We start from the raw sequence: 21,492 nt of genomic DNA on the forward strand, positions 1-21,492 counted from the left end.
AATACCGCGATATATGCTAAGGTCCATATCGCCAAACGCTACTACCAAAACTTCTTTACTCGATGCATGGATACTAATTGACTAACATGACACTGACGCTCGCCTCAGCGTCATTGTGGATACGAGCTCTCCATTTCTCAACAAGATGCTTGTTTGCTGTCAGCATTTTTTACCTGAGGACTAGAACACACGTCTTGTGCTGGAAAACGCAGCCATTCCAAGGAGAGCGGACATCGTAAGTGTTGTTGTTGCTGCTGTTGTTGTTGACTGAACGAGAATAAGTATTTGCATCAATGCAAAAGGTTTGGTAGTGTTTTCAATCATCAAAATACAGCAAGATACTGCAACAATTACATGCTATCATCAGTGTACGTGTTCATGCATGATCACAGCATGTATATATCAAATGATGCAACGTTGTGAGAGGTTCAAGTGGCTTCATAGTCGAAATAGGTGTATCCCAATTGCAGCATTGTAAGCTAGCTGAAATTAACTTATTTTCTCGTGTTATAATGCACAGAAAATGAATGAAATATGTGTTCATGTTTCACATTAGGATTGTGAATGATGGGAAAAATTTAAAAAAAGTGCAGTTCCCCTTTAAGTGTGTTTTCGCCTAACACTAACAAACAGCTTGACCCTCTAACAGATTATTTCTTATAATGGAGTTCCATTCCACTCAATATGTGCATTGTTATCATAAAATGTACTTTCTACCTTCCAGATGATATTTAACATGATTCTTAATGTGGAAAAAAATATGTGGCCAAACCAACAGCCTAGTTCAGGGGTGGGCAAACTTTTTGACTTGCGGGCCGCATTGATATGACAAAATTTACGGGGGGGGCAGACTATATATATTTATATTTAAATATTTTAAAACTAATAAAATATTATAATAATTACAATAAAATTAAAATAATAATTATTATATTATTATTATGTAAAATATGCAAATATAACAACAATATTATATATAATTAATATAATAATTAGCATTAATATAATAATTATAATAATCATAATAGTTCTAATAATAATTATAATAATCTAATAATAATCTAATAATCTAATAATAATCTAATAATCTAATAATAATTATTATAATAATTATTATTATTATTATTATTATGTGCTTGTGTCCCTTTTTTCAGGAGCACTTTGTAAACAACAGACCATGTCAAAAAACGAAATTGATAAAACCATCAAAAGGTTGGCTCAGGCCATGATGCCAGGTTGTATGTTGAGTTTAAATGAAATACTTTGGAAAGATTGGGCGGGCCGTATTCAAACACTTGGCGGGCCGGATGTGGCCCCCGGGCCGTAGTTTGCCCACCCCTGGCCTAGTTGTTTCTGCCCTGCAATTCAGCCATTTCCTTTTTGTACACAATGAGGCCAGTCAAGATGAAACTTGCTGTTGGTACCAATCTACAGGCGTGTTCTCTATATGCTCATTATGCCAATCACATCAAATTGCTGCTTTTTTGCCTTTTGTGCCAGACTTGTTTCCTTTCCTGCTGCGCTTTTTTGCCGCAAGACTTGTTTCTTTTCCTGCTGCTTCGATCTGCCACTCGTTCATCTTTAAGATGGCAGAAGACATCTTATTTCACTGAGAATTAACTACAAAAGACAATTAAATCTTCAAATTGTGGGTTAAGATATTTTCTTTGCAGCATGGTATTTGTGGGTATTTTTGTTCTTTGAGGCCAGTCAATAAATAAACAATAGACATGGAGGAAGTGCTTGAAATATTTATTGCCTTTCTAACAAGGCACACGAAGAATCCCCGTGGAGGATCATGAAAAATAAAGATTTTCTGACTGCAGTGTTTCAGTTTGGAACTGGCATCACGTACAGTATGTACATATATGTATGTCTACCTTAGTACAACACATTAAGTTTAGTTACTGTAACTAATCCTGGCACTGTCATGCTTTTGTCTATGTATTGATCAATATGTACACTCCTAAATAAATACATATCATGCTATAATTAATTCTATCATTATGTAATTATACCTTCAGTTCATTTCATTATAGGAACCCTACGGCATCATTTAATCCCATGCTTTCATACATGAACTCTTTCTGGCTGCACTCTCTTTTAGCAAACTCGCATTTCTAATTAAACAAGAGAGCAGCTGGTCCTGAATCATCCCAACGAACACCGTTCAGGGACCTACGTTGCTATCTTGGGACACCTGGAAAAATGCCAACCCATTCTAAATCTGTTGGTGCTCTAGAAACCGCACACTTTGTGCATTTGTTCACTGGAAACAAGCCATTTTTTTTGTTGTGGACACGCAAGACACATTTATTTAAATAGCTGTCAAACTGAAAGAGACACTAGTAGAAAAATATAATACTGGCTGGCCTTGACATCACAGCCTTCATTGTTATCATATTGACAGTAATACATATTAAAGTAATAAGACTACACTGGACATCTTGCACACTATATCCTGTGTGCAAGTTATACAAACTATTTACAGGCATTCAACATGAATGCATTGCCATCACCAAGAGGAGACTATTTTCCCATGATTCACTCATTAAACAATGTTTTAATGTGTTACGATGATCAAATAATAGATGGGCTTAATATGATCAGTCAGTTGTGCATCATGTGGAATATGTGAAGCAATTCATGTAACTTTTACAGTCTGATTTTTTTTCACCCCATTTTTCAATACAGTTTGTCAGTCACTCTCTGTGGTGCCTCCTGTTCCTACTCTTCTTCATTTCCTGGATGTGTTTCCACTTTCCAACTCCCAAAGCTCGTCCTCTAGCCTTTGACGGCCTTTTCTCAAGCCAAAGTGAATCACAGTAGTCCTCCAGCGATCCCACAGGGGAGCTCATCAGCCTTAGGTAGTCTTTGTAATGGTGACCTTGCTTTAGCTCCACCAGGGGGTCTTCGCTGGACTTGGTCTTTTTGTCCAGTTGTCCTTGAGGCACGAGTTGTACGGTGAGGCGGCGAAGAGTGTGCGTGAAACGAGTGTGCTCCTGAGCTTCGCAGTCATACACTCCAACATCAGAGACGTGGAGGGAGCGAATCAAGAGGCCTCGATCTGTTTGGATGATGCGATCATCTGGTCTTACCTGTGAGAACAGGAGGTTCATTTTAGTCAAGAAGACAATGGCAAAGTGTTGTTTTATTTGATTATTATTCATGTCTTTATTTATTTTGGTGATATTGGCTCTCACAGTGCCTGGCCTAAGAAAGTCCGCCCACTGAAGGCCCAGATACCAAATGCACCGCCTGTCATTTGCTTTAAGTTATTGTGAGGATATTCATAGGCCATGCATTTTCTTGAGAATGATTTGAACTGGCCAACATTCCAGTCTGTAGGAGGTGAACACCCGCTTGCATAAATAGTCATAGCCATCGTGTGAGAAGCACAGACAAATTGGTTCTGCTCACATCATTTGTGGCGGGGTTTTACGAGGAGGGAGAGAGTCGGTCAGTGGTGCTTATACTACAAGCCAACTGGAGGCAAAATGTGATTGTGAGGGAAGAGATTGTGGGGAAATTGTGCAACATGTGGAGGAGTATGAGGAAGCAGGAGTTGAGCAGGGAGTTCAAATTAGGCCCACATAAACCAGAGCCATCTTCTAAATGATAGGAACGAATGTCTTCCCTGTGCGAAGTTTGACGTATGTTCCATTAAAACCGGTTGTCTTGGTGCTTGGAAGTTTGAGTTGGACAGTAAAACTTCAATCAGAAAATTCCATGAACTATATTAGTATACTATTTACAAAAGCCTGAATAGGCACCACATGTATTTCCTTTCAACTGGAATGTTTTGAGCTTGAAAAACAAATTAAACCACTAAGTACCTATAGACAATATGTCTCTTAAAATGTAGCGCTTTTCATATCTGAGACATTCGCTACTTCTTTTTGTTTATAATCTGTTATATATATATAATATGTTAGAGTATAGCTTGATTCATTATCAGTACAACTTATTTTTTACAACTTTTAATAATGGGCTGCACGGTGGTCGAGTGGTTAGCGCGCAGACCTCACAGCTAGGAGACCCGAGTTCATCCCACCCTCTGCCATCTCTGTGTGGCGTTTGCATGCGTGGGTTTTCTCCGGGTACTCCGGTTTCCTCCCACATTCCAAAAACATGCTAGGTTAATTGGTGACTCCAAATTGTCCATAGGTATGAATGTGAGTGTGAATGGTGGTTTGTCTATATGTGTCCTGTGATTGGCTGACGCCCGAAGACAGCTGGGATAGGCTCCAGCAGGGTCCTTGTGAGGATAAGTGGTAGAAAATCAATGAATGAATGAATGAACTTTTAATAATAAATTGGGGCGCATTTGTTACACAGAAGCAACAGAGCCAATGTTGTAATAGTGTATCTAAATTGTTCAAAATCACGTTACATTCCTGTGGGGAGGGAGGAAGAAACCATACATCTGGTCCTTCATCACTTCATCTGTAAAGCACCATAGGTCGCATATCATCACACACTCAAACACACAAACACAGAAAACACCCCATTGTGTCATTACCAGCAAACACATGGCTGTCCGTAGGGATCACTGTGTTATGATTTCCGCTGTGGGGGGATAATAAAGAAACATGCACGCACAGAACAAACAAGCCTTTCTGCAGTGACGGATCATAAAGGAACACATGGGTTTTATTTTTTTGTGGTGCTTGCACCTGTCTTGTGTGTTTACTTTCACCACTGAGAAAGAGGATATGGCCGTGGGTGTAAATAACTGTAGTGGAAAGTAAGTGATAAGACGTTACTCACAATGGGTGTTTACATAAAGGAGGGGGGTGTAGGTTTCATTCATTCATTATTCATTCATTATTACTAAATTACCCCTTCACCGCCCACTTTCCCCCAGGATCTGGTCTTCCATAGAAATAATTTATATAATGTTACATCTAAAATAGGAGGTTTGGAATAATTTAGATTAGACAATGACCAGTTACAAGTGTCCTCGGTTTACGGCGTTGTGTGGTTACATATACGCTCCCATGTAAACACAAGAACTAGTTCCACTGTGGAATAATACACAATATGCTCAATCAATCACTTAACTGTCGCAACCATCGTTAAGGATAACAATTATACTGTAACATCTAACTGCATGAAGAGGAGGTGGTACATAACCAATCTCAAAAACAACATCAACAAACTCAACTGTCCTCTCCTCCATCACCAACATTCGGAAATAACTAACCTCTTAAACACAATAGTACACACAACTGTCAGGTCAGGTGATCCTCTGTAAGTGACAGTAATAACAAAGCACTGTAGTGGTCCTATTATCGACATGGAAATGCTGAAAGGTTGGCTTTATTTTTTATTAGTTTCATTTAATTATTGAATTTAGTGCTGTATTGTATGTCCTTCATATATTCTGTAAACAGTGTAAGAATATGATTATGAATATGATTTGGGTCGCATTCATAGCTCAGACCACCAATCAGTCAAACAACATAAATTAAATATGATCTTGTTGGAAGCTTTGAAGCAATACTGTAAATGTTTTTGCCCTGTAATTTCTCTTTACCAGAACAAAAAATGTAACCTCTTAGCTCCAGTAAACCAAAGTAAAGCAAAAAAAAACATTTTACCTTCCACCTGTGAACCTCAGGGCAAGACTAGTAAAAATAAAAGTGTGTTAGGGTGTGCCTGTGTTGACAATCACACTCTCTGACCTCTTCTCTGTGATCCGATCCAGTTCTTCGAACAAACCAGCGGATTTGGGCCTGCTGAGATTTGGGGATGCACTCAAGGAAAGTTGAGTTGCTCTGAACTCCAAAGAGAACTCTCTCCTCAACCTGTCCCATCCCGAGACCTGATGAAAAGATGATCCAAAGGTACTGTAGGTTATGAGCCATCATTGTACGGTTTGTAGACACATGATGATAAAGTTTACATACTGTCCTCTGAATCCCAACATTGACTGGCAGGGTCCCCGTGCTTGATGTCCTGTCTCCTGGCTCTCCTGGAAAAAGAAAGTGGTGCCATAACTTTTAACCAATGTGTACATCCACCAGGGTTAAAGTCTCACACCTTTATGTGTAATCTTGTCGAACGTCTCTGTGTAACACTGAATCATGTACAAATTACACATATGCCAACTCTTCTGGAACTCAGCACCCGAAATCAAACGAGTCTCAAAGGTGATGTCAGAAGCATATTTGTAGATATAGATTGTTAAAAACATTTTTGACCTAACTGAAGCATAGACATCTGCCAAGGTGGAAAAAAACCACCATTAATATATCATGTTTGGAGCTAATGCATAAAACTCACAATATCTGTATTTAGTATGTACATGTACCATATATTTACCCAAATATAAGATGGTAAACCTATAAGAAAAAAAAAAGTCTGGAAGAGATGGGGTGTCCTATATTCAGGGTTTAGAAATTCAAAACAGCAGATGGCACCAAACAACCTCTCCCCAAGGAAGGCAAAGCATGTCTTCACACACAACAGTGACCTGGTGACCAGGGGCTTCATTTATAAAATATGTGTGGAAATCTGACTAAAAGTCTCTGAACACCAAAAAACCCAAAATGGGCATTTATAAAAAAAATTATTAAAACTGGTTACCTATAAATTTGTGGTTTATAGATGGCTGCTCACCACTTCGCACAGCCAATTTGGTATTATGCTGCGCCAAGATGGGCGTTGCGGTGCACCAGGAGGGAGGTGTTTTAAAATTTCATGACAAAACAGTGCGCTGAAGGTGCACTGAAAACTCACCAGCTCCAACCTGGTCTAATCTTGGCGCAGGTGAAGTGCACACACGTCACCAAAACCTTACATGCAGGTAGAGTGTCAGGCATATTTCAATGCAATAAACAATCACTGCAACCACTATTTAATATAACCATCTGAACCAGCGTGTGCATTTTTGTATTAATTGTCCCATCACATCCGATGTCAGATGAAAGACATCACGTAATGGGAACTACCTGACGGCAGCTGAAAGGTATGATGTATGAAAGTGTGATGCCAACTACACATCTCTCAGCCAACCACAGACAGCCATGGCATCCAATATAAATTACATATATTCAGCTTCTCTCATCGGCTTATCCCATCTTATGAATCTCATTCAAAGAAAAAAAGATAGAAACAGAGAGATGCTGGTTGAATAAATGTACCATCAAAGGTTATCCTTTCATTTATTTTCTATGCCGCCTATCCATGGAGCCTATCCCAGCTGTCTTCGGGCAAGAGGCGGGGTACACCCTGGACTGGTTGCCAGCCAATCACAGGGCAGAGAACAACCATTCACACTCACATTCATGATAACCTACTAAACTAACAGTTATTTAAAAACATGAGCTACTTTTTTTATATGTAAAAACATTACTTCTTTCTCCACCTGTGGTCGAGTTTCTAAAGCACCAAACATGACGAAAGTGCCTGGCAAAAGTACTTATAAAGTCACCTGAGAGGATTTTAGGATTAGCGCCAATAGTTACTGTATGTTTGAATCATAGCAAGTTTTGGCTCTTATAGATGTTGCTCTCCAGGGCTTCGTCAGTTTGTACTGACTTCACCTCCCCCTCCACCTCCTCTGCGCCCTTTGTCACGCCACATCTGTAGACTACACTCACTGAAGATAGCTTTCAAAGAGCCCTTGAGACCAAAGGCAGCGGCTCATTGTTTGGACAAACCATAACAGCATCCCCCACTGGCTGATAACATGTCGCACTGACCCCACTTGCTCAGCTATAACATCCTGATTCTGTACAGCCACTATTCTTGTTGGCAAGTACACAGGAAAAATTAAAGAAAACTCAATGTAAGCCAGTGCTGTAAATTCGCAATTCAACATATATTTCAATTTTTTCTCTGAAAATATTGCTCATTTTCCAGGATTGCTAATAATCTGTAAAAATGTGATAGTAAAACATAAAATACACAGCATAGTACATGTATGATGTGATGTCAGCGCATTGAAATGCATGCAACCAGGAAGTGAAAAGGCATCTTGCGTGTTACGCATTGAAGGTAAATTTGAACACAAGCACACGCGTGTGCTCACACACAGTTCAGTTGCAAATGTGAAAATTGGAAATAGTTCATGCTGTTATATTTGTAAAAATACAAATATTTTCATGTAAAACAACAATTTTTCTTGTTTGTGTTGTGTAGACATTTGGCTAATATATATATTGCTAAATTTGTGTCAAAGTCAAAATTATGCTTTTCACAAAAAGCCTTTTCTCTCGGAGGTCTGATATTTTGCTGAAACTTACCTCTGATCTACCGCTGATTACTAAAGAACGGAAAAAGATACAAACAAACTTTTTCTGATGAAAGAAGAGAGTCTAATCTGTCTTTTGGTATATGCATTGTCTATATAGCCCAAGAACACAATATTGTATGCCTTGAAAAATCAAAATCAACAAAAATTGCAGGTACGGACAGAGATTTTAGAAAATGGCTTAGATTGAATGAGTTCATGATCATAAGTCAAACTGCAACAGGCAATCAGCGTGGATTATGAAGATGCGGCTTGGAGAAATGCCTTCTTCGACAGGTAGGTGGGACGAGCCATCGGCCTGTAGCCTCTATTTATTTATTTGTACTGTATAGACTGAACGGGAAAATGAAATCAGGGAAATGCAACAAAATGGAGCGCATACAAGCGTATTCAAGCATCAAATGTCATGTTGAGTACTGTAAATTTGGCAGGGATTACATTATAATTAATAAGTAGTGAGTACCTATACATTTTATAGGACTTAAACCTGGACTGTGATTCTAAACATTTACTAGCTTTTTCGCTTCTTTTGGCGTGAGCAATGGCAATTAAATAGAGATGAAGTTAATGTAATAATGACTCTTTTATAACCAATTTTAATTCAAAATCGGAGGAGAGATCATTGTCAAACCAGCAGGATGGAACGGAGTGAAAGAAGCGAGGCAGCATAGCTTACGGTGGCGCCGGCTTGCAACAGCATAATCTAAAGTGTCAAAAGTAGACATTTTTATGGGTGTGTCAGTTACTCGTGTTTACTGGCAAATAGCCGGTGGTCTCTGTACAGGTATGTAACCCCTGTGAGTAGTAGGGATCTCAGTATACAGCATATACTGTACAAACTCAACAAAACTGGCTTATTTTTTGATATCCAGATTGTTCAGTCTCTGTGGGCATCAGAGAAAGACAGACATATTGTAGAATATACTGAAACAGTCTTTTTTATATTGCATAATACTGCAGTTCATAATGTGTACGTCTCTGCCAGGTTTTTTCTGACAGAATGTATCCTTTTATGACACTCAAGCTTGGCATTTATTTTACAAGAGAAAGAAGCCAGCGAGTCCCACTCTGTAATTACCTACCTCTTGGATGCAGGGACATATCTTGAACACGTGTGTCCATCCCAGGCACAGTAGGGGTCACGAGCCAGGCAGCACTCAGCGCAGGCTTGACCATAGAGGTGACATCTGCTCAGTGAAACCTGGGCCAGGCCCTCACTTGAGCCCACATACAGCTGTTCCTGTAGTCAGACACAACATCAGGCTTCAAGTGATGGAAATATGGACATTTCAAGATTAAGTTTTTATGCCAGCTGAATCTTCAACAAGGTAAATATGAAAACAGCATCAATAATTGATCGACAAAAAATTTGATGTTATGTGTGCAGAATTTTTAATGATATTATTCCAATCTGTAAGGAAATTCCTAAAAGGAACTTTCACCTCCCCCTGAAAACACAACATAGTCAAAGCATGCACGCACAGACACACGCAGGTCAAATGCTGCGGGAGATTAATGGATGCTTTGATTAGGGTTGAAGTGTCTACTGACACCCTTGACCTTTCAGATAATGAGGAAAATCAAGGCGGGAGAGAGAGAGAGATGGGAAGTCATGGCGAAGACTTGAAAGAGAGAGGCAAGTAGAACAAGGATGAAAACATTTTACAGCCAGGGGGGCTTCCAAAACAAATAAAGCAACCTTTGATTTTAAAAATAGGTTGAAAACGGCAACTTTTGGGATGCAGAAAAGAACTAAAATGACTTTTGACACCAGCTACCTCAAACACGTGAAGCATATTTATCAATTAAATATAGACTCGAATATAAAACTTTTATATTTTTTTCAACCCTTGTGTGTGTGCAGGCTGCTTGCGAGGAGATATTTAATGATATCTTCTTATGACATTTGCTGGTATTCTTTTGCTGCGGTTCCATATTGAAACAGATCTATGGCATTGAAATTGTACCGGTATCAGCAGATAACCACATTCAGGTATCGGGATAGGATACAAAATGGGATCGGCACATCTCTATTTGTACCCATAAGACTTTTCTAGTAAAGTTGACTACTTGGCTACAGTGGAGGTACATTTCTTACCAAAGTCTTAATCCACATATCTCATAAGTGCTTGCAAAAGACCCTCTTGTGCAAGAGAATAAGCAGTTTTTGTGCATGTGCCATCACCAATTACTGGCCTGGCATGCATACCACTGTGTTGTTGCAGTTTTTATGTGTGTGATATGCTTTCTATGAAAAATGTTTTTACTACTTTGTTGTCATGTAAGCCTACCACAAACCCTCGAAATTTAAGAAGTTAAATGTTACTTGTGTTGGAAAATGTTTCAAATTGTGCTTTGATTCCATACATGTAGCATAAAAGAAGTGCAGTCAAGATGCTAAATGATGTCAAACCTGTTTGGAAGATATCTCCAGACTAAGAATAGGAGTGGGAACCTGGAAAAAAAACATGGATGGATAAACATTTTTATTTTTTTACCACTCTCAAAGTAAAAGCAGCCAATCATTCTTTATTACAGGTTGTATATCAGAATATGCTACAGAGAAGTCCTATGTATAACGGGTAACAGTTACAGAGCAGCTGGCATCTGTAAAGCAGCACTCACTATTCATACATTTGTTTGTGTTGTGTGTTTATGTTGCATCAAACCTGAAATACTTGAAGCTCTTCAAGCACCACTTCCTCCGTCAACCACTTGTCTCTGCTGATGCTCACCACCTTCAGAACAGTGCCAGCATCTGTGGCAGACAGACACCAAATTTCAAGCATGGGAATACACAAGCCACACTAAACTTTACTAAAATGAAATCCTTGAATTGCATTAATGCATTAAAGTTAACAGAATTACTGTCCATAAACTTAAATCTATATTAGTTACTATTGTTTTACAAACCCAACATGTCTTCCTCAGAAAAAAAAAACTGGTAAATGTTGTATTGCCCCCTGATGGCTGGTTTGGGTAACAGTCACCTACCTGTCCCCAGGAAGAGAACCTCATACTGTCCATCCTCGGCTAAAACTCTGTCCACCACAATCTGAGTGAGGCTGTAGTCGACGTGTACACGTGTGAACACAGGTCGTCCACTCAGTGGGTAGACTGAGCGGTACATCAGTGGGTGGAAACGAATGAAGCTGACAACCTCATCAGGGAAGTCTTTGGTGGTTTTGATTCTAGGGTCATATGTTTTGCTGGGACACTACAAAACAAAAGACAAAGCGCAAATCATGTTTGAATGATGTGTCATTATTTTCCATTGGTGTTTGTCTCCCTCTGGTGGCCTTACCATGCATGGACATATCATGCACATCAAAACATGCTCACTGGCCACAACATTAGGTTTAGTCTGATATCTATTACAAGTTCTATATTAATTACCTAGTGATTGTAACCCCTGCTCTACATGAATATATTGATAATGATTATTATAATATTTTGCACTATCCTGTATAATCAGGGATACTTTTTTTTTTCTTTGTGGTGTCCAACTCACCGTTCCGGGGCGAGGGTATGGTATGCGTCCCTCATATTCTACCCATCGGTGGTCTGGTCCCTCTTTGTGGGCGTAGGGCCCATTAAACACAGCCCTTATGTCCGCCATGCTGTACACACACACAGCAGAGCCTCGGAAAATAGAGCTGAGGGCAGGGTGAGAACAGGAGAGCAGGTTAAAAATAAAACCAAAAGGGACCACAGGTGTCGATGGAAAAGAACAACTATACCTGGAGGTGGTGAAGACCGCGTACACTGTGGGGTTTTTAGGGTCCCTGGTAGGCAGCATAAAAATGTCCTCTACAAGAAAGACAGTACTGTAAATGGAAGACTAACAATCTCTATGGTTTGTAATGAACTTTGTTTTAGGTCACACAGGTCATGAAATGTAGTGCTTTTACTACATCATGAGGTTTCCTACAGCCACATCTGTCAATACTCAGATTAAGCCAGACATATTTATCAGTTATCTGCTTTTGCAGACCACTTGTTGGAGACTCTGAAGGAACTCTTCACTTCAGTTTGTAATACTGACTGTAATCGACTGTTTTTCCATTTTTTTTAAATTCTGAAAACATTATAATAAAATATACATAACAAATCAGGTGAGAAAGTATGATTATGGTTGTGCTTATTCAAGCAATACTATGTCATATATCAATTGGAGAGACTTACGCAGCTCATCAAAGTGTGTATCCACTCCATCAGGCCCAGGTATGGAGCACACAAGTCTGGCTTTAAGGAAGGTGGTCCATTTGTTGGTCAAACTCCTTAGCCCACCCACGTCATTCTGAAACACACAACTTTATAACTCCAACAAAACTAGAGACAGACAGCTGACCAAAGGAGGAAGGGATGCCTGACTCATATTTACACACTAATTAAATGACCCACATGCTACCTGGAAACATTCTTGTTAATATAATGACATCCAGAAGTCACTGAAAAGAGATGCAGCGGATGAGACAGGAAAAAGGAAGTGCAGTAAATTGTTAGAGGTAATAAAAAACAGGTGCTGATTGGCAACATACTTTAATCTAAATTAGCATATGTATTATTTTATGTAACTTGCAACAGATGCAGGCCTTAGGAATGTTGAAGTTTCATACTGTACATTTTTTGCTATAGTCTAGATCCACGTTCCATGTTCTCCCCGTGCATGCATGGGTTTTCTCCAGGGACTCCGGTTTCCTCCCACATTCCAAAAACATGCTAGATTAATTGGTGACTCCAAATTGTCCATAGGTATGAATGTGAGTGTGAATGGTTGTTTGTCTATATGTGCCCTGTGATTGGCTGGCAACCAGTCCAGTGTTTTAAATATGATGTGCCCCATACTAGTATTTTCCAACCTTTTTTGAGCCATGGAATGCTTTTTACATGGGAAAAAACCTCACGTGCATCACTAAGTCTATTGGAAGAACGAGGCAATCAGCTATATGTTGCCACACGGACGAATATTACATTTCTCTACCTTGGCATACGAGTGTCCCAAGTAACAAATGTTTTTCAGATGCGAGCCATCTCTCAACTGATTTTTTTTTGCTGATTTTGAACTGCCCGCTAAAATATGGATTACAAAGACAGCTATTTGGAGGCTTGTATCAATGTGACAATGACTGAAGAGAAACGTGGATCTAAATTGCATTAGCAGCACACTCGTGACATTCCAAGTAGCTGCACCATGATTGCTTTGTCAGTGCAAACGGAGCGCAAAGATGGTTAAAAACATGATTTACCGCCACTGACAGCAGTGCACTGAGAACTACAAAACAAGACCAGATGAGGAAAGCCTCCTTGTAGGGGGGATAAAGCACTTATCTAGAGTGGATGGCACTGAGATCCTTATCCTATCATGCAACACCAGGAGTTATGCCTCATTGTCTTGAGCGCAGTTCCCCCCCCCCCCCCCCCCCCTTCATCTGTGCAATATCTCACTCACCTTGCAAACTCGAGCCACACGAGACAGAATGCTCTTGTCATTGCCTTCCCACGACACCTCCCGAAAGAAAAAGTAAATTTTGTCATCATCCGGGTTGTAGGTGTCCGCAATGGCGTGCGCAGATATGAACTTGGCCTCTAAAGAGAGTGACAAAAAGAGCATGGAAGTTGATAGAGATAAAAATAATCATGTTCAATTTTAGTGAAATATTGTTTGCTAATAAACTTTGAGACACATATTTCCACATATTCTCCAGGTCACTGGTGTATGTGAGTGACAGGGAGAAAAGCTTGTTATTTGCCACCGCCTCCTGTTTGGTATGTAAAATGTAAAATCCATAGACCTTGCAGTAACCCTTCTCTTTCAGACTCTTATCTAGGGAAAAAATGCTGACTTACAGTATATTTGTGTGAATACGATAGATTTGTCCCAGCAAGCTCTTAGTCCATGATAAACGGTACACTATTTTACTACAAACAAGTCTGATTTACTATCACTTCAAGATAAGCTGAGGCTGCACATCATCGTGTCATGCTGCTTGCTACAAAAGCACATACAATGATTACCAGACTATTTATATAACTTTCTAAGGAGGTGTGTTTACTTTGCACTGCGTAGCAGTGTACCACAGAGATAATCTTTTAATTGGGGCACGCAGGCTTGTAACAGCTCATGTGTCAGGCGAAGTTCGGTGCGAGCTGATGCAGAGGGTGTTACAAACGCGCTTCACATATAAACACATGGACAAACCACTGAAGTTTCAGTTTTATGTAAATGTCCCTTTACTTGGCAGATAGGGGCATTGCCCGTCCTTCAAATAATACTTGCCTATATAGAAAGTACTTCTAAATACGTGAAAATATGACAAGACAACATTGTGTCCAATGTAGGTAAACAATCAGTGCAAGACCAGACTGCCAACTACCATGACATCATGCCATGTCTCGATTTGGAGGGTTGGGGATCTAAAGGTTTAAGTGCTGCAGTGACATTAGATCAACATGAGCTCAACCCTGAAGGCTGAGCCAACAACCTGAGGAATGGTTCCCCAACTGCAACAGCTTAAAGTGTGGCTCCGAATGCACTCAACAGAAGGTTATTGTTAGATCTACAGTGCTTAAAAGATGTTCCACTGGCACTCGGGGGGAAAGAATCGCAAAATGATGAGCCACTACACATTGTATATACGATAAATAGTACTAGTCCGCAAAGAGAGAGAGGTGCTGTCACTTTAAATAGTTCAGTGCGGAGTCCATGTGCATTTATTTGGATTCAGGTGACAAATGTTGATGCACGATGAGCCCTCAATGGCTGGAAGATACTTAGAGGTGGAAATGTATGGATGTCCTTGTCCACACAGAGATGATTGAAAGTACAACATTTTTTGGGTTACTTAAATAGAAAATCCTGGTAAAATGATTATAGCTGCAGTGGAAACTGTTCTTTCTGTTATAAATTATAATTTATAATAGAATTGTCTAAAGGAAAGCCTGGCCAATAGCATTCGTCATAAATAAATGTACAGACAATTCATGTGATGGTATTGGCTGATCTCACTTATGAATGATTGCTGTATTTTCCGCACTAAAAGGCACACTTAAAAGCCTTTCATTTTCACTTTTCTGTATTGAACCGAACATAAAACAATACTTTTGGACTGGAAAAAGTCTGAAAATGATGTGGCTGTTTTATATTCGGGGTCTAGATGTATATAAATGTAAACCAACAGTGAGTCACAGCTTTTCTTCTTGTCACTCACACATATCAATAACCTGACACACACTGAAATTCCACTGGAAAAAAAATTATAAAGGGTTGGGCAAATTATCAAGCAGCAAAGGAGGAGTTAGGACGCTATCTTTAAAGATAATGGTGATCCGTGAAGGAGGCACCAAACAACTGTGCAGCAGTTGATATATTTTTTGTTATTGCAGTCTAGTACATTTTTTTCACTGAAAACTGACATTTTTTTGTTTGATTGTGTCTCAAAATGTATGCTGAAAGCAAGGGGTTGTGTCATAATAAGCACTGTCTTTTACTTTGGTGCGTTTAATATGTTGTTTAGTTTGTAGGAGAGTGGGACCTTCCATTGCAGCTGGTTCTGAATGTGAGCTTGTGAAGGTTGAATGATGCTGCTGTTAGTCATCTACTGAATACTAAAATATGGATACTCTCATTGCAAGGTTCCGTCTATCAACATACAGAATAGTATAGTCAAGTTTCTAAATTATTATGATACCAATGTGTTTTTTCTGCGACTAACTGTGTGAACATTGTTGCAAACTTTAAATTCCTCAGTAGGTGTGGCCCATGCTCTGCTATGACATTCAAATAAAATACAAGTGCAGCTAAATGAATAAGCGGGCTGTTTCTTCTGCACTGGAATGCCAATAACTATCCTGCAGGCATGCTGAAAGGCTCTGTGTGTCCGAGTGGAGCTCGGATGTTTGCGAGAGAAACAGCAATGAGTTTTCAGTGCACAGGGTTGAAGTGGTTATGTGTGTTGTGTACCATTGATCCAGTAGTCCTCGGCGATGTCCGTACGTATGTAGTGCTGGTCAGGTGGCGGGCCTAGGGAACGTGTGAATGTGGTGTCTTTGCCCAGGAAGTCTGAAGCCGTGCCCGCATACAGGTACTGGTCTGGGCCAAATGCAGAAACAGCTCAATTGATTATGACAAACAAAAAACAGACTGAAGGAGAATATCAAACAGGAGTAGATGAGAGACCCAAGGACCCAAAGGCTTATTATTTGTTTATTTGGACAAACACTTTGGGGGTAAAGTCCCACTTTAACCAGCTTTGCTTTTCTTCACATTACTGTAGTAGCTGGTTACTTGAACGCAGAATGTAGCACATGAATTGTTTGAGGTATCTGTAATATTTATTTGCATTATTTCATCATACCTGTGAGGACTGAAGTGAATGACCCCAAGGGATCAAAAGGACATTTCAATCTGCCAGACTCCACTGTACCAGACAGCAGCTGGAAGACTCCATCCTGAAAGACAAAACAACAAGTTAGAATGTCTTGAAATTCAAAATCAACATGTTCCATCTTCATTATTTCTACCTGTCTGGTACCCCTGATTTCAATGAAAGCACAGCTAGGGTGGAAGGCTCCTGTCCCGCAGGCGTAGACATGTGTCATGTTGTAGTTGTGGAGTACCCTCACAAAGTTTGCACACTCCTGTAACACGAGAGATGGAGAAGAAAATACAACAACACAAATATAAGACTGAGAAAGCCTTATTTTGCATAAGTGAGGTTACGTACATTTGCATTTTTGCCAGCCAGTTTGCACGCGTCCACTCGGTCCCAAGGTGCAGGCCAGTGAATCTAATAAGAGAAAATATTTGAAGACAGTATATAATATGTTAAGCCCTGTACTGTGTTTATTACCATAGTATAAATCTTGACATCATCAAAGATGACATTCTCCCTCCTGTTGTGGCACAACATCAGTGGAATTTGGCATTTATTTTACCGTTGTCAGTATATAGCCTAATAACTGTCACCGCCATGTGCAATTATCATAAAGCAAAGGACACACAACATACGGTTCTCCCCTTAGTGTGCCTCGCCATGTTCACACATGTGTTATAACAGGCTTATGTGCTTAGCGTGTTGCCTCCCCAAGAGCCTACCAAGGGGAGCTATCGCCAAACTTTTGAGCATGCAAACCTCCTTCCATGTTAAAACAGTTCATGAGTTAAAACGTAATTCATACAGAAAAAAGCAGTGTGAGCTTGTGAAAGTACTTAATATGACCATAGATCAGTGGCCGGGTCTTACTACATCACATGACGACCTGCAGAAACTGTGATAACAAGTTTAGAACCTCACAAAGCATGGAATGCTTGCAATGTGTGTTAGTCTCTTTTCCAGGTAAGTGTCAATTTCCAGAAAGCCCCCAAAGGTTGTGTTTCCAGATCATATTCACAGTCAACTATCCCAAAAGCCCTGAAAATTAGCCTTGAGGTACTAATCTCTCCTGAATCAGTATCGGTGACTGGAGAGGCAGCATTCTGAGAGCAGCACGAAGAGTTAAAACAACCAGATAACCATCAAATAAACACACGGCCACCCCGACCGCAGGTCAACCTCAGCTGCATTAACATTCACCGATGAACTCAAACATATGGAGAATGCACGTGTCTGTTTTTGTGTCAAATGGCTATTTATTGAATGTATGTGCTTTAGTGTTTACATATGATAACCCCGAGCAGACAAAAAGGCAAGGCTAAAACTATACATGGCCTGAGTCCATTTCAGCGTACTGTATACATGGGGCGGGAGCAGGCATCAATCAATCTAACCGTAATTGCATGTCACGATTTAAATGTCAGCATATGATGAATGGCTGTCTTTAATACTGCACACTTGTCATGAGCAGATGTTATTAAAACTCCGACAGCAACTCCAAGCATGTCGGAAAGATGGACATGAATCTTTTTGTTTCAACTTGAGTCCAATAGAGCAACTTGATTTCGGGGTTTAATCACTGAATCACTTTGGCGATTGCGTAAACACCCTGGCAACCACAGCGAACTGACTGTATAACTTGAAATGCTATTGCTTTAGAGCAGGGGTGGGCCAAGTATGGCATATATGTGGAACTGTTTTGATCTCTTCGGGCTATATTGCTAGCAACATTTTCAGTGGCCCTTGAGCATACTTGGAGACTCTAAAGCGGCAGAGTTTGCCAACCAAGTATTGCCACAGTATTCTCGTCATTCATATTCACAACATTCATTGGCATTGTGTACCTTTCTGGGACCTTTGGTCAGGTTGTCAGGGTCAAGCAGGTAGATGTGATCCCGGATTCCCAGCAGAAGACGACCTCTCTCCTCATCCAACAGCAGGGAGTGTGAAAGGAGGCCATCGGAGGGGCCCAAAAACAAAGACACACTGCCGGCTTGCAGCAGTTCTGTTCCAGACACACAACAGAAACACAAAGTGATTAATTCAACATCTGACTGTAAAACTGGAAAATCAAGCTGTAAAACCAACACCTTGACAAAAACTTCAGCAGGATATTGCTCGAATTATTTCTCTCCAAAAGCAAGCAGTAGATTTTCTCATCTAAAGAAAACATGTCTTGGCTTGAAACAATCTAATCCTCTGTGGTTCAACACCTTCACTGAAAAAAAGATACAATAGCAAAGACACAGTCTATCACCTCAGTAGCTTGTGGATATCTGTATCAGGGTATTTTCATAGCTCGTTCATTGCCCATGAAGGCATCTCTAAAATAGACAGATTTACATTCCCAGTGTGCAAATTGACCAAATAAAAGCAAATTCATGAACTCAAGAAGACTGTACTCTAATCTGATAAGAGGCTAAAACAACTCTATGCTATCTCAGGGATCTTGTATCAGATATCATTCCTTATCCATTAAGATCTTGCTGATGAAAGTTTGAAGAAGTAACACGATAGTTTGTAGCCAAGGAACATGCTTTAATTTCCATCGAGCAGTATCTTACATTAGTACAGTTTACAAGACATCGCTTGCTTTTGTTTCCACTGCAGTTGTGTCGTGAAACCATTTTATTTGTCCTTTATGACTTTGTGGTCTTAATCACGGGGTCGAGGTGGTATCATGTCTAAGAGAACACAGAGAACTTAAAAGGCAACCGTGTCGCTTCACTCAAATTTGAAATAAAGAAGTAAGGGAGATGATAGATTTGTATCATGTTTACTGGTCTTAAAGAGTCTTAACTGACATATATTACTGTTAGAACTATAATTACAAAGTCAATTTTGCCTAAAAGTGGCCCTTAAAGAATGGTTTCCCCGATCTCCAAGCCTTTTCCCATCACTTAGATTTGGTTTAGATGTGTTTAGATGTGCCCGTCTGTCATGGTTAGGTACTGCAATGGGGGAGAAAGCATTCCAGCGTACTATGCTCCGCCCTCTTGTTGCTCAGCCATGACTTTTAACTGTCAATATCTTCTTTGAGACTATTCAAAGCATCAAATCGATTGCAACTGAAAGGTTCGGCATGTTTTGCCTCTCATCTGAGCAGGCTTCATCAGTTTGAGGAGCAATGAGGAGCGGATGGGAAAAACACTCGACAGCCCTTCTTTGAGATTGCATGCACATGTACACTACGGACATGTGACTCTGTATGAGCGGTGAGTGAATGACAGGCATTAACAGTACTCACTCTTTTCAAATCCTATTCAGATGAACAGAATATTTTTTTTGTACAATCGTTCTATGAAACCATTATTGGTAACTTGGCATTGGCAATGGTTTTTATATTTTTGGATTAAAAAAATTGTTATTTAGAGCCAAGGAGGGCTAGCGCCTTTAAGTGCAACAGGAACAATCCAGATTAGACCTGCTACATTCATTGATCAGCTTTGACTTTGGACAAATGATTGACATTTTTGCCTCATTACTGAAATGTTGCAGCACAAACCACTAACTGTCTGGTTAGTCTAACCGATTATTCAATTAATCTCAACAAATTTCAGATTAATCAGCAAAGAAAATAATTGTTGCAGCCCTTATCCAAATGTGTAGCTTTCATTTAAGCGATTAAGTCATAATTTCAAAACAACATATTGTACAGTATGTGTCCAGCCTCAGGTACCACTACACAACAACTACTGCAACAAACAAATAGCTAGATTAGTGACACTGAATATTATAAGAGATCTGACCCTCAACCACAGCTACAACTAGTCTTTACAGTTCTTTATTTGAGATCACAAAGTGCTTTACTGTTCAAGGATTTTACCAATAAAGTGGATCAAAGACAAGATGGTGATAAAAAACAGATGGAAGAATCCTCCACTGCAAGCTTTATTGCAAGGTAACCATAGTGATGATGATTGAATATATTCTCAATGCAGTATGTGTCCTTGATCTCTCCACTGTCAGCAGCTGCTTTTGAAGCCACCAGTGCAGCAGCATGCCTTCTATCAACTCTTGCTCAATGTTTGGGGGGGTCCTGAGGGAGTCACTCCAAAAGGATTGACACTGTGATTACCCTCTTGGTGTGAAGGATTGGAAAGGTTACTAACCTTCAATATTTGAACTTCTCCGTTGCCTCCACTCCACACAATCCGTCTTAACCTCCTCCTATGCATAAACCCTCTCTCTCTCTCTCTTTCTCTCTCGCTCACACACACACAAGTACCCCCCAAATTCTTGATATCTTTCACCCCCACACACCTCACACTTGCAGCAAAGGAGGGAGATTAGGCCCTGCAAGCCCCTTGCTAATCTGTTCTGTAAACACGCAGCACTATGAGCCCCGTTGAAACAGCCTCCTTAGCTGATGCTCCTTAGCACGGTTCTGTACACCTTTCCCCAAAGAGGAGAGCCTCAGCAGTTCTTGATTAGCTTCCCTTGAATAAGACATAGACACAATAGCCTGACTAAGATGTCAACAAACATCATCTGTCATCATATCATGTCTGCCTCACAGTCAGGTGATGCTGGATTCCAGTACGACTCAGATCTCGCTGTGTGGATTTTGCATGTTCATGTACCCCATGCTTACTTGAGTGTGAAAGGCTGTCTATGTACTCCATCATTGTCACTTTCCTACAGTTACTGTAGGTAGGATATGCTCCATCTCACCCGGGGCCCAAGTGTCAAAAATACATAAGCCAGACAGTTCAGACTGGCAAATATTGCATTTAACCATCTGCGTTTAACCATGAAAATATTGTGTATTCTAATGATGCTGACAGAGATTAGTTAGAAAATGCGACTCTTGTTATTGAGGGATGATTCTGCTTTGAAGGCCTCATCCTCAGAGTG

At 40.0% G+C, this 21,492-nt stretch overlaps 1 protein-coding gene across 2 annotated transcripts in view; it reads right to left on the minus strand.

Annotated features, from left to right (window-relative positions):
• Positions 1–1,736: 1,736 nt before the first annotated feature.
• Positions 1,737–21,492, minus strand: part of sema3d (sema domain, immunoglobulin domain (Ig), short basic domain, secreted, (semaphorin) 3D) — a 30,576-nt gene continuing 10,820 nt past the window's right edge. For both annotated transcript variants that reach the window (XM_078789680.1, XM_078789678.1), the window contains exons 3-17: positions 18,480–18,640; positions 16,987–17,049; positions 16,618–16,900; positions 16,224–16,352; positions 13,713–13,849; positions 12,446–12,560; positions 12,001–12,070; positions 11,772–11,916; positions 11,255–11,477; positions 10,930–11,018; positions 10,674–10,715; positions 9,343–9,500; positions 5,913–5,977; positions 5,688–5,827; positions 1,737–3,098 (exon numbers count right to left, since the gene is read on the minus strand). In XM_078789680.1, the coding sequence (XP_078645806.1) occupies positions 2,703–3,098; positions 5,688–5,827; positions 5,913–5,977; positions 9,343–9,500; positions 10,674–10,715; positions 10,930–11,018; positions 11,255–11,477; positions 11,772–11,916; positions 12,001–12,070; positions 12,446–12,560; positions 13,713–13,849; positions 16,224–16,352; positions 16,618–16,900; positions 16,987–17,049; positions 18,480–18,640 (2,216 nt within the window). In that variant the 3' untranslated portion in view covers positions 1,737–2,702. The remainder of the gene's footprint in view (positions 3,099–5,687; positions 5,828–5,912; positions 5,978–9,342; positions 9,501–10,673; positions 10,716–10,929; positions 11,019–11,254; positions 11,478–11,771; positions 11,917–12,000; positions 12,071–12,445; positions 12,561–13,712; positions 13,850–16,223; positions 16,353–16,617; positions 16,901–16,986; positions 17,050–18,479; positions 18,641–21,492) is intronic.

Source organism: Doryrhamphus excisus, linkage group LG1, assembly GCF_037039965.1.
Source record: "Doryrhamphus excisus strain RoL-2023G ecotype Guam linkage group LG1, RoL_Dexc_Guam_v1.1, whole genome shotgun sequence".
Classification (NCBI taxonomy): Eukaryota; Metazoa; Chordata; class Actinopteri; order Syngnathiformes; family Syngnathidae; genus Doryrhamphus; species Doryrhamphus excisus.